The sequence below is a fragment of the Zosterops lateralis genome, assembly GCF_965231275.1.
Source record: "Zosterops lateralis genome assembly, chromosome: 5".
Lineage (NCBI taxonomy): Eukaryota > Metazoa > Chordata > Aves > Passeriformes > Zosteropidae > Zosterops > Zosterops lateralis.
The window spans coordinates 25,497,146-25,511,243 of record NC_139766.1 but is presented as its reverse complement, the minus strand read 5'-3'; the positions used below and the strand labels follow the sequence as shown (position 1 = coordinate 25,511,243).

Genomic DNA, 14,098 nt, shown 5'->3' with positions numbered 1-14,098 from the left:
ATCCATTTGAATTAATAGCATTTGACCAGTGTAATTTCAAACAGTATGAAGCATTATGTGAAAATTGACTTGGAGAAGAACAATTTGTGTGGATCTCAGAACAAAATTGTTCTCCTGGAAGATAGCTTTAATAGTATCTGTTGTTCTTATTGTTAAAAATCCACATTTCTGTAAACATTCTTTGCAGTCAGATTGTGCCTTTATTAAGTGCTCAGAGTTAAGTCTGGTTACATTGTTCAGTAATTTTAGATTAGTTTTTAGTATATAAGTATCACAAAGCTATTGAAGATTTTATAAGAAATATCATAATGCTTTTAAGTGAAGGTATTACTGGGATTAAAATTAGTTGGACTGAAGTTATTGTGTGTTGGAGAATATTTTTCATATTTTTCAGAGGTGTGCTTCAAAGATGTAATGACTCAAAATATTTTAATCACCTGATACTTGTGATATGTATTAAGATATCACAAGGTTAATAGTCTAAGCACTCAGATACATAGGCAACAATTTTTGTTACAGGGAGTGAACACCAGAGGTACATGTTTTTATTCTGTTATTGCTATGATTGTTCATTTTTTTTACAACAAAGCTTATTTAATTCCAAGACAACTTCCCCATGCAGCTTATACTTCTAATCAAGTGTTCAAATGTTTCCGTGTAGGAATAATATTTTTTCCACACTTTTCCTTGATAATTAATGTCCAAATTAATCCCTTCACTAAACACTAAGGAAAATGAAGGGAAAGAAGAAGCAGGGCAGGAAATTATAAACAGCCAGAAAAATATGAAATAAGACAAAGAGCACAAGACACTATGTGTATTCAGAAGAAGAATCAACCTAACACTATGTGCTCAGTGTACTCCAAAAAAGGTATAGGAAGTAGGTAAAACATACTTTAGTAGGAGAGAGAAATACATTTTGATACACAAAACAATATGCCCAAGTCTGGCAAGGCAGAAAAGGTGGGAAATTGATGAAAACTTCAGAGATGGAAAATACATGAGGAGAAAAGAGATTTTTGTTGAGAGATGTCTAAACCAGTTTTAGGAAGAAGAAAGAGGAAGGACTACAGCATCAGTGGCTCTATATCCCACAGGATTAAAAGGACCAAGTAATGCTTTTTGGAGACATATTTTCAGTAGCTGTATTTTTTTGCTTGCAGTTACATTTATTTTCCCAGAAAATTTCTGTGACACATAAAGCATATCAGTGAAGACGCTGCTGATGAAATTTAAAAAAGTTCACTTCCACAGAACTGTAATGGAACTGATGACTATGAACTCAGCCATAAAGTCTGAAAGATAAGTCTTGAGAGATGTTTAAACCATTCACTGCTGACAGCTAGCAGTGATAGTGAGCTTTCAAGGAAGTCTTTTGTAGAAAAATGAAATTGAGTTCTGTTTCAGCAGTCATGACTATGTGGTCCTGTTTATTTTTGCTACTTGAGAGTTGTATTTGCATACATGAAGGAGTCACAGTAATTTCTCAGCTTCTGAGGATACTACAAGTCTATCAGATGCCCATATTTTATCTTAAGAAGATTCAAGATCATATGAAAGTATGTAATTTAAATTGCTGATGTGAGAGTAATTGCTCACTCCTTCCATGTTGAAGTTGCATTTTTCTCCATATTTAAGGAATTTTGCTCTATTTCAGGCATTTCTTAAACTTATCATCGTGCTAGAGTTCAGATTTTCATCTACACTTGGTCTATGCCTTGGTCACTCACACAACACTTGACAAAGTACTTGCATTTTTATCTTCTGAACTAGAACCATTGCTAGCCTCTGTACAAGTGTCTGACTCCGGACAGAGGTGAGTCAGTGACCATGCATGTTTAGCTTTTCAGCAGAGCTTTAGGTCTTGTTTTTATATGTGGCCTTTGGCTAGGCTGGGTGAGCTCTGACCTCTCACTGATGGGGCCATGAAATATACTTCTTTACCACATACAAGCATATAGTACTTTGTGTTCTGGAGCAAGCTAGTGTCTCGTTAGATGATCTGTTGGAGGACTTCCCTGGGAACCTTACCTGTCTTGATTGACTTTTTATGAAGGCCAGTCTGGTTAAATATGCTCTTTTGACAAACCTGTGAAGCAGGATTGTTGCTAACAAAGTAATCTGTCATGTTTACACTTCAAGAAATACTACCATTTTTCTGAAAGTTGAGAGAAATAGTTTGGTTTAGTTTTTTTTTAATTTTTATTTTTCTATTTTCTTTCTTTCTTTTTTTTTTTAATTAATGGAAAATAAAGGTTAAATTGCATTATATTTAGACAAAGGACATATCCTGGGGAGCACAGCCAGTGAATAACAGCTGTCTTATGGCATGTGTCATCATGTATGCAAGTGTCACTTTACCCTACCCCTGTGTTGGTAAAACTCTTGTAGGAACTGAAGATCCTCAGGTAAATGAAGTAACACAGGTAGTCTTACAGTTTTCATTCACATATGTAAGGCAGCAAGGAAAAAAGTGTATTCATTTTAGCTCTTTCAGCATAGAAATTATCGAAACGCTCACTTTCCTCCTTATTTATGTATTAAATAATCATCAGAGTATTCCTTGTACAGAAGGTTCACTATCTCCGAGACCATTATGAAGGTTGTCTAAACCTCACGGATATGAAGAACTTGATTGAATTGCTTGTGCACAGACTTGAAGCTTTAGCAGAGATAACTCAGGTTCCCTGACAAGTCTCTACTTTTCCACAGGTCTACAGGTTCCCTATAAATCAACCCATCTTGGAAGACTGGATATCCTTTTGTGTGTTGGATAGGAATAGGAGCCTGTGAATGGACAACTAAATTGATACTTAGCTATGTTTAAATACTCTCACTTATGCTATACATGTACTTCTGTGTGTAATATTTGACATGCATGATGCAAATAACAGTCAGAACACTTTCACTATTAATTTTTCTTCTAGTTCATTGCATAACTTGACACATGTTAATTGCAACACAAAGCTCACCTGACTGATTTTTGTCATATTTAAAGGAGAACAAAAACCATGATATTGATGTCTGGTGAGCAGCATGTTGTCTGATGTTGAAAAGACTTATTTAGTCCTTAGTCACTTGCGCCCAGAGATTTATTAGTCGCGGTAATGTCTCCAATTAGTTGATGGACAGAGAGCATAATGGGGGCACGTTTTACCTAATTGCTGTTAGCTGTGTACATGCAGTTTACTGTTGAGTTTATGAGGGTAGCTGAAGTGTTACAACAACAGGCATCTTAAGAAGTGAGGTCTTTTTCTTATTTATAAAATCATTAAAGTCAGAATTATTAGCACCTGCATTATTAGATGTAAAGTAGCACTGTGCCATGGAACAGAAATGTTTTAATGTTTGATTATTTTAAATCATAATCTCTCCAGACATTCTGAAAAAGACAGTGAGTGAATCTAGCTGGGACAAATATGTTTTACAGTAAATGGAGAGATGATCAAGTATTATGTTCTGTGTATACTGAAATAACCTTTAGATGAACTTGGAAAGGAAAAGAATTCATCTTTAATTAAGTTTGCCTTTCTTCTTGGAGTTGTGAAAGAGATGGGAAAGTGCCACCATTAAAGTGTGAGTGGAATTAATTGACATTAATCTTCATAGATTTCTTAGATTTATTTTAATGGCAAAGAAGTAAAAAGGTCCTCAACCCAAGTTAACTGTCACTAAGTAATTGAATGGCATACCTGAATTTAACATTTTATTTTCTGGTTTGCAATGAAGTTTGCTGCCTTCTGTCCTTCCTTCTATCCCATTCCAAACCCTAGAGAAAATGCTAGAGATGCAAAGAGACTTGGTAAAAGATTAATAGTTTTGACCCATCTTGTTTTCTAAAGTGAATGCTTCTTTATAGAACATGGTCTAGCAAGGTCAATAAGATCCTTGTAACACCATATCAACTGATCCTACTGACTTCGTACCTCTGAAGGGATTTCTACCTTTAAAACAAACTAATTCAAATCTGTTTAGCACATCAAATATTGGTAATTCAGACTCCTAGAAGTGAATATGTACGCAGTGCCTTTCCTGTTGCCTTCACATGACTAGGTGGTCTTTCGAGGGAGCTTTGTGCAACTCCCCCCAAACCAACTGGATTGAGAATTCAAGTTGGCAGGTGGTGTGCTCTGCTTCACTGAAGGGTGTACAAAAGAGTTTCTGTATATTCTGGTCACTTCCTTCTTCCATCCAGCATCATTCCTTCTTATCACAACCTTGTTGCTGCACATCAGTGGCTGTGGTTTAGGGATCAAAACTGTAGAACTGGGTGCCATCAGCATTTCACAGATATTATAGTCTTTATTACATTTGGTGATCTTGGGAACATTTTAAAGAAGAGGTAAAATGATGGTATTCAGGTAATGAAATGGGTTCATCTCAAGTCACCTCTGAAAAGGCCACTAAGATAGGAATAGAATAAAAATATTTTTTTTCAACGTATGAGTAAAAATAGCTTTTTTCAACATATAGAACAGCAATAATTGAGGCCTTCCACATTTGGTTACATTATAATCTGTTTGGTATTGGTTTCTTTGCTGGTTTAGCAAATGGGTTAGTGAGTCACAAGCTCTTGTTGGCCTTGTGTACTAGTATAGATGTCAATTGTGTTTCTTTTATAGCAGTTGGCACATTTTTTCAGTGTACAATATTTCCTAGATAAAATCAAATAGTTCTGTGTAAATGGTCAGAAATACACATTTTAAACCAACACTTGTCAGACACTAAGTAAAGAAATGTTGCCTCTAATAAAACTATCTTCTTAAGTGGATTTATTTACTAGAGTCTGGAAAATCGCTCAGGTGTTGGGGTGGAATTTTTCTCTCTCCACCAGGAATTACATTAATAACTTTCTGTAACCTGCCATTGTATTCCTATTTGTAGTTCAGGGTTTTAAAACTAGAGGAGGACCAGAGGTCCTCCAATTAAATAAGACAGAAAGTTGAAAAATGAAAATTTGAAATGTGTCTTTATTTACATTTTTTTATCCTTGTTAATTTCAAATTTATTTAAGTATAGTAAATAGTAGAAAAGAGCCAAGTGGAGATCAGGTTGCTTAGAGAGGTCATGCAGCTTCCATTTTTGGATATCTGCAGTACCCAGCCTGATCAGCCATGAGCAGCCTGCTGTGACCTCAGAGTAAGCCCTGCTTTGAGCAGGTGGCTGCAGGAGAGAGACCTCTCACAATCTCTTTCCAACGAGATTTGTCCTATGAATCTATAAATAAAATTAAGGACTCTTTGAAATTTCAAGATATTCAGTGACTGTGAGTTGAAGTGTTGTGGCTGTAACTCCTATTTGGTTTAAGTAGTGATGGCATGACCTCTTGTACTTTTGGTTTTGGCTAAATATCTGCTGTTCTTAATAGCATTGTCGGAAAAAAACATTAAAGCAGAACAAAATAGTGTCACAATCACTTCAAATTCTCTGTAAATAACTAGGCTGATCCAGAGAATTAGGTGCTCTGTTAATTTCACTATACTTTCTGCTGTTTATGGGATGGAAGACAAAAAGAAGAAGGTCAGTTTTGTGGTGGTTATGTCTCTTTCCTTAGAGAGCCACTTATAAATTAACTTTTACCTCCTCATCATCTTAATGCCTCTGGGAAAAGGCTGGGATTGCCTCTGCACTCTGAGCAACTGTAAGCTAATTTATAAAGCAATTAGATGCCAAAAAGTGCAAGGAGAACATAAATAGATATATTAAAAAAAAAAAAAAAGCTGTATGGCAACAAAAACATGAAAGAGATGGCAATAGGTAGCTCTGAGGGGAAAAGAGTGTACATTTACAAAACTTATCTTCCTAGTTTTAGTGCTCCCATTAGTGGGATCCTGCTAATGGGAAATGTTAAATATTTAATATCTGACATTCCTCTAATGTCTATGTAGTGCAGTAAAGATTAAGTATTTTATGGTGCATTTCAATTTAAAAGAATGAAAGCTCTTTTCAGGCTGTTACAGGGAAGCTGTCAGTAAGCCTTGTATTTAGGCTGTGTATTACTTTCTGCTGTAATAGACTCTTTCAACTTGCTTGGAGCAAGTTAGGTATGGAAGCTCTGATATCCGAACAGTGCCTTTTGTTCATCCTCTGGGAACCTGTTGAGCTGTGGCGAGGTTTCTGTCGCACTTCACAAATTAAGCAGGCATGCCAAAACCACTGAGAGTATCCACAGCCATGACAGTTTTGATTTTCAGTGAAACTTGCTAGTGTTATCCAAGAGGTGATGCAAGGCCTTTCTATTATAGACTGGTTTGAGGCATTCCCACAAAGGACTGCAATAAAAGGCAGACATGCCTTCTCTTACTCTGTCCTTTCCTGACTTTTTCTGCCCATTCTTCACATGGAACATACTGATGGTCTTCTTTCCTGTAGTAAATTTGCTGAAAATTTCCACTCTTAGTTTTGAGGGCAGCATAGGTCTGTGTAATTTAGAAGTCCTTAATAAAGCAGTAACATCTTTAGTTTTGGTGTACAATGCGAATTGGCACAAGGATAGTAATTTAATTCCTTTCTTTTACTGGAACATTGTACTTGTGTTAACATTGGATCTGATTTATAGGGGCTGCATACTTTCTGTAATTGCTAGCCAGTGCCAATTTGAAGGTAGGTTGTGTAACTGTTAGTTGCTGCTATCAGTATCATGCACTTCACTTGACCATAGCACCTCTGTGAAATAAACTGGGTGAGTAATATAGATTGCAGTTTTTAGCACTGGAGGAATACTGAAGTCCATACTCATTTGATCAAAATGGAAAGAAAACTATTTTCAGGCATTCTTTAACCTTTTGGTGAAAATGAATTTACAGATGCAATAAAGATATTGCAATTTTTTTTAATAATCAAGAGATTAACTATTTATTGCTGCTTATCTAATTAAAAAATAGGTAGTAAATGAATGTATAATTATTTTCCTTGTACAATTGTTTCATCTTATAAAATAGATAGCTAACAAACTGTCTGAAAATGGTGTACCATTCCTTTCTATATATACCATGTACACATACAGACACATAATTGACATATGTCTGCAGCTTCTGCTTCTGCTAATGCTTAGTTGTAGTGCATGGATGTAATGTTTGCTCACTTAAAATGTGAATGGAGTTTAATAAGTATGCAAGTCTTATTTTTTTACATCATATAAGAGAGCCTACTAGGAAGGAGATCCGGTTGATGCTCTATTAAGTAGCATACAATACCTATGCTATTGTGGAGCTTAAGCATTTCTTGGAAATGTTAGCAGCATCACTTGAAAAAGAAATGCATGTAGGGAAAAGCTTTGAAATTATACGTTTGTTTTAAAACAGGAAAAGGCTGATGGTAAGATGATGCCTGTTGCTGCTTTTATGGGTTTGGCTCACAGCTTGAGCTTTTCTATATGGATGATGAGTAATTGTCTTTATAAATACTTACACTCCTCACCACCATAAAACAAAATGTTGGTAAAAATATATATATTGTAGATAAGGGTCTGCTTCTTTCTTTTGTCAGCAGAATGCATTTGTGTTTTCACAAACTTTTCTAAATAGTGTTCAGTATTTTATCTCTTTTTTCTCCAACTCTTGTGTATTTAGTTTCACTGTGTCTTGTGTTTTTCCCAATCTTGGATGTTTTTGTTTTGTTTTTTTTTTAATCACACAACCTAGAGCTGATAAAGCAGATGATGAGGATGATGAAGATCTAATGGCGAATAAAACATGGGTCCTTGCACCAAAGATTCATGGTGGTGATGTGACTCACATACTGGACTCCTTACTGCAAGGATATGACAATAAGCTTCGGCCAGATATTGGGGGTAAGCTCATAAAATGATTCAGTGTAAAAAAAAATGTGAACTAGAGATGGCGTGCATTTTGTCAAAGTTGGCAGAACTATGCTTATTGCAACATTTAAAACTCAGTATTGCAAGCTAAATATAAGAGTAATAAAATGCAGACATTTTCTGGAGGTAGTAAAAAATGTTCTATGCAAGATTAGAGTTCATGTTCTATTTATACTCTTTTTTTCTTATGGAAAGTACTGGTTTTGGGGGACAGTGAGCAATCTGTAATAAATCACTAAAAGCTAATTATAATTTGCTTTGTTTAACAAAGATCTTCTATCAGAAAGAATTTTAGCTATAAACTAGCCATGGTCATTTTCAAAAATTGATCTTAAGTCTGTAGGACTTCGTTAAAGAATTATCCCTAGACATTTTATTCTTACTGTAGGAAATGTATTGTGTCTATTTTGAGCAAATATAACTCAACTCAATTGTCTTCTTTCTTAGCTAAGATTTTGAAAAAAAATTTCAAGAGTCTAAAAATATAACCTAGGGCCCATTTTTTTTTTCTAGTGGAATATAGGAAGAAAAACTGCATTGCTATAGATCAAACTTTGCAGCTAGTAGGAAGGCAATTTTGTCTTTCAACAGTCAAAGCATCAATTTGCATATAACTATTAACTGTAAATATTTGGAAGAATCTTGTTTTGAAAACATGTAGTACATGACACCTTGCCAGCTCCTGTCTACCACTGGCATGCAGGATCAAATAAGAAAAACAATATATTTTCTCTGAGTTTATTTCCTGAAATGTGAAGGAAGAGGTGGAGGACATAAGTATTTGTGACGTACCTGGCATTCCCTATCGAAGGAATGCCATGTAAGTCTGTAAGCTGTTATACATTGAACAGCACAACAATCTAGACCTGTTCCATTGATGTAGTGGAAGAAAAAGATGCAATCTCAAACTATGCATTTTCCTTTGAAAGCTTCTGACAAATTGTTTTCTTTCCCAAACTTCTTAGTTCTGTTTTATTGGTGACTGTTATCTTGGAGATGTTGAAAGGCAATAATTCTCTCCCTGTCATAATATAATCACATGTGAATCTCATAAAGTTTGGTTTAAATCTTTTTCTTCATGTTCATTTAATTGAATTACTAAAAACATTTAAACAACACAAAAATTCCTCCAGGATGTTTTTCCCTAAATTCTCAATGTGTGACAAATGTATAGCTTATTGTTGGTTTTCTCCCATTTGATGCAACAGACAGAAAAGTGATTATGAGGAAATAAACTGTCTCTTCTAGGACTCGTTTTAATGATTAGCTTGTAGGTGGGGATGAAAGAAAAGAGAATTTTTTTTCTCTTCTCTCCCCATAAACTTACAAGTTAATGGAGCAAATACAGAAGAGGAGTTTATTCTGATGTGTTAAATGCATTTAGATAGTCATGGAAGAATTTTGATGTAATTCTTATCTTTATTTTTCTGGTTATATTCTGAGTCTTGATAGGACAGAAACTGTCTTTTTGTGAGTACCTCAATGTACAGCTTTTTGGATTCAAAATAACAGTTCCCAAAAGAAGACACTTAGTTCTAGCTTCTCTCACATAAATGTACCTTTTCTCTTCTCAAAATTCTGTACCAGTTTGACCTTTGCTACCTGGGGCCTGCCTCCATCCAGTATACTAGAACATAAAGTTTATGAATAATCACCCAGAGTACTGAAAAAAGGGAAACATTTGGGAGTATTCACTTAGTTTTGAGGAGAACAAATGTTAAGTATGATTCTGCCACAAGGAAGTAATTTTGGACACCATAAGATTAAATTTCTGACTTCAGGTGAAGGCACTGCATTCTGTCCAGTTGTTTGGGAACTGCAGCAGATATTAGAGAAAAAAACTAAATCAGTCCGCAGTTTATTAATCTTAATCTGCTTCAAATATGTGGATAAAATCTGGTGTCAGATTCCTTTTTTCAGAGTGTATGTCGGTTTTTGTACAACAAGGCTATTGAACTGGAATTTTCATTATCTTTAAAACCATTAGTATCCCACAGAACATTCTTATGATTGAATTACAAAGCTCATTTACAAAAGCAACATTTTTTGTTTTGGACTTGGACTTTTTGGGTTTGAATCCCAGAGCAGAATTTTGTTTTCTTCCTGGGGTTGACATAGAATTTCAGCATCTCAGAGTGAGATAAGAGTTTCATTGTTAAACATGTAATTAGTTGAGGGAGATGCTAAAGGAGAGCCAAATGAAAATTGAAACTTTGGAGATAATACCGAAATTTAATAGGGGAAAACCACTCTGTTATTTTCTGTTTGTCACATTCAAATATCCATGAGTTGTTGTAATTACTTAACTTCTACCCTTTGCTGTGTTTAGTAATCTTACTAGTCTTCAACTCAATTTATGTGGTAGGATTGAGGTGTTTGGAGCATTAAAGTTCCAGTATTCTTCTACTCAGTGTGAAGTAATAGTAGTTATCAGATAGTCTCCTATCTGTAGTATAAATACCTTTAATTACAGATACAACCTTGGAGTGCTGATATGCCAATAAAGCAGTAATATTCTCACTGTGACATTACCTTTTGGCTGCATGACTTTATAACCAAACTGTTTTAGCTCTATTCCTGCGTCAAAGTAGATATTATTTTTGAACTTTCTTTTTAAAGGAAAGAATTCTGGCTGCTCATTTTTCACCTCTCTCATCTTAGGGACACTGATATATTAATATTATCCTATCAACGTACAGATAATTTTTTTCAGCAATGATATGTGCGTGGGTGAAACACAACTGTACTATCAGAAAATTTAATTAAAATTGGAAACAGTCTACATATTTAGTGAGTATTTTAATTAACCTTTTAAGGTTAACCTTTTAAATTAAAATTAACCTTTTAAGACAAGTCATCATTGATGGAAATTTTAAGAATGGTGAGAATTTAAGGATAATTGCTCGTGGACATAAAAAAATTGAATACCTAGAGAAATTTGGATAGTTGTTATTGCCCTATAAGCAGGGCCTGGGTAAATAATTACATCTCTCAAGTACACTAATGTGAATAGTCATGTTCTAAGAGGTATAAAGAATATATGGAAAATACAGGACTTTCAAATGGAAGTGAATATTCTCAAAAAATCAAGGTAGAAGGTATTCCACTGAACAGGTGATCTTAGTTTAGCAGTGATGGAAGCACAATATGGGCAGAAAAATAATAAGCTCAAACTGACACCTAAAGATTTTTAGATTTTTACATATTTTTCATATATTTGTAACTTTTCAGACTGTTAATACATAGTTATGACTTCTAGTACTTTTCTTGACCTCTCCCATAGTTTAACAAACTCTTACTAATACTTTCTTGAAATTCTGTTTATTTGTCTAGCAAGGACACTTTGTTTTGGACCTTGCATTGTAGACACAATAATGTGGAGGGCTAAAAGATCGGGGCTCGAGGTGGGACTCTAATGGGGCAGAACCCAGGGGGAATGACCTAACCAACTGTTCTTCTGATTGGAAAATATTTGTTAGATAAACTAGTTAAATAACTTTATAAAAATTGTAGAAATACTGTATCCTGTGTGCATATTGCCATATTGTGTCACTGTGAAATCTTTCCATAAAGACTTGCTTTTATATTATCATTTTAATACTGTTTGGAAAGGTTTTGAGTTTTATTCCAGGAAGCAAAACAAGTAGGAAAATACCAAGGAAAGGTAGAGAGAGATGTATTTTGAGTTTAAGAATATTTTCCAACAATTGAAGAAAATCAAAATCGAAGAGCAAGATGTAGAAGCTCGTATTCAGGAAATGGTGAAGGTATTGGATGTGCCATGGATAGAAAATCATGGAAATAATAAAAGTGGTGGGGTAGGATTGTCTGCCAGTGATGGATTTCTTTTAAATAGAAGGGTAAAAAGTTTGGAGAACAGGGCTCTGCTTTCATCAAAATCACTTTGAATAAATTCTTCAGAGGTTGACCTGGAAGCCTGCTGTAGACACTTGAGGCTGAATTTTCAATGAAAGTAGTAATAATCTTAGATTCTTACTTAGATGTATGTAATAATCTTAGATAGCTGATTGTGAGAATTGTATTATTCCATTAAAAGCTATTACAAATTGAATGACTCTGTTATTTCTGAATATGGTAGTCACCTAATTTATTTGCTGAATAACTGCTCTATCTCTATAGGGGTTGCTTCTTGATAAGTAATAAGTAATGACTTATAGAAAACATGCTCAAAGATAATAAGCCTGGATGAAATTCCAAAAGTGGGTTTAGTTAAAGTTGAAGAGCATAAGTACTAATTAAAATAAAGATGATTGTGATTTAGACCTTCATTAGAAAATGAGGGAATTGTGGTAAACTGTGGGGACTGGTTAGTGAATTTAGATGGACTATCATGCTCTTGATTAGTATATTGAAGTAATGAATTGGAGGAATGAAAATAGCAGCATTAAGCAATAAAAAGTGCATTGTTCTGGACTTTTAAAATAATGATAATTATTTTTGTCAGGAGATAGGTGTTTATAGAATGAGAATAGCAGATGAGAAGAGCTCTTAAGTGTAGCAAAAAGGTATATCTCAAATATCAAAAGCTGAAAACTGAGCCTGCAAAAATATAGGCTAAAAACCAAACATTTTGAATGTCAAGGGCAATTATTAAAATAATCTGTCAGTGGCTGAGGTAGATTTTTATCACTATGATCATCTTATCAGGAATAAACATTTTTCAAAACTTTTAAAACCAGAAGAATCTTAGTCTAGTGAAAAAAAAAGCAGGAAATCAGAAAGTGATTATATCTCTCTAGATTGGGCTTACCAAACTGTCTCCCTGTGTGCTTCAGTTACACTAGAAGCTGACCTTGTGATCAGCTGCTCCTTTGTGCTCTTTCTCTGTCTCCCTCTCGAATATGCACTCTGTTCTCCTCTCACCTTCTTGCTTTAATCTAGCCTGCATCATACTGTCTTTCAGTGTAAATATTTAAGTGTTCAAGCCCTTTCTCCCCTTGTTTAGAACACTGCTGTTCTGCACTTCATGCAGGATGTGTTAAATAGCAGGCTTATGTGTTTTCAGGGCTGACATCAAGTTTTAAAGTAAAATAAGAAGCATTCAAGGTAGGAAAATCTTTTCAATTTGTTCTCAAAGTATCAAGAAGGTATTTTCCTCCAGCATTTGTCTTTTTCATGAACTCTTATCACTTCTAGCTCAAGAACACAAAAAGTATTAATTAATCCTTCTAATTCAGAAATACACTTCTCTGTACCACACAGAAGAAGTAAGGTAACAAAATAGCTTCTTCCGCTCCTCTTGAATTGAGTTTCTTTCGCTGTATCATTTGTGTCAATTAAAATAATTTCAATAGAGGCACGTTTTCAAACTGTTCACTGGCTCTTAATACCTCTAATAATCTTACTCAGAGTAGTACAGAAAAGGCAAAATGAACTAAGTGGATCACCACAGGAAAGCCCTTGTGGCAGATGAAGTATTGCATGATGCAAGTTAGAATTTCTTAAAACTGACACAGCCCCCATTAAAAACTGTGTCACTGACAGAGCTCGAAATTTAGTTGTTAGTAGGGGATGTCAGTGGCTGGGATATTTATAGTGTGGTCTCATAGGAAATTTTTTATCAAGAATAATGACATTTTGAATTATTTTAGCAGTTCATTCTTGTAGTAAAGCTGGCAGATGATACAACGACTGTTGGAAAGGGAGCGGCTGCATCTGCAGAGTATTTAGCTTCTTCAGTATAACTGGAATTGAGAGGGCAAAAAAAGGAGATGGAGGGGGAAGAATCCTGTGAGTTGTATATCAAGGTGAGAGATTCTTCATAATGAAGTATTCAACATTACTTGAGGAATAAGGCAGGATATACTTTGATCCATCTCCTGGTGTTCTGGTCTAGCAGTGGGGCAGTTGTTATAAAAATAAATATGATTTAAGGAAATTAAAGGAAGAGGATATCTGTTTGCAGAGTGCGATGTATGTTAAAATGATTACATAATACTTATGACAATTTACACACATTATAAACGTTTTTCTTACTCTGATATTTCAGTCTGTTTGTATGAGTTTTTGTGCTGTCTCCCTTCCTTTATGAGCTCTGCAGAAACTGGAAACATTTGCAACTTACAATCAAAGAATAACAGAATATTTTGAGTTGGAAGGGACCCATAAGGATCATTGCAGAAAGAACTCATTTTTTCCCCAGGAAATAAATTGGTTTCCAGGATCTGTTTAAACTTTCTGTGAAGCACGCTGGGGACAGGATGGTGATCAAGTGACTCTGTGCTCTGTGGTCAGACAGAAAATCCTTTGTGCAGCTCA

General features: G+C 34.9%; 1 protein-coding gene across 1 annotated transcript in view; it reads left to right on the top strand.

Annotated features, from left to right (window-relative positions):
* GABRG1 (gamma-aminobutyric acid type A receptor subunit gamma1) overlaps positions 1-14,098 on the top strand; it is a gene marked incomplete at both ends in the record, with an annotated part of 53,346 nt that overhangs the window by 8,121 nt on the left and 31,127 nt on the right. The window contains one exon of the mRNA XM_083860797.1: positions 7,644-7,792. Coding sequence (XP_083716923.1) covers positions 7,644-7,792 — 149 coding nt within the window. The remainder of the gene's footprint in view (positions 1-7,643; positions 7,793-14,098) is intronic.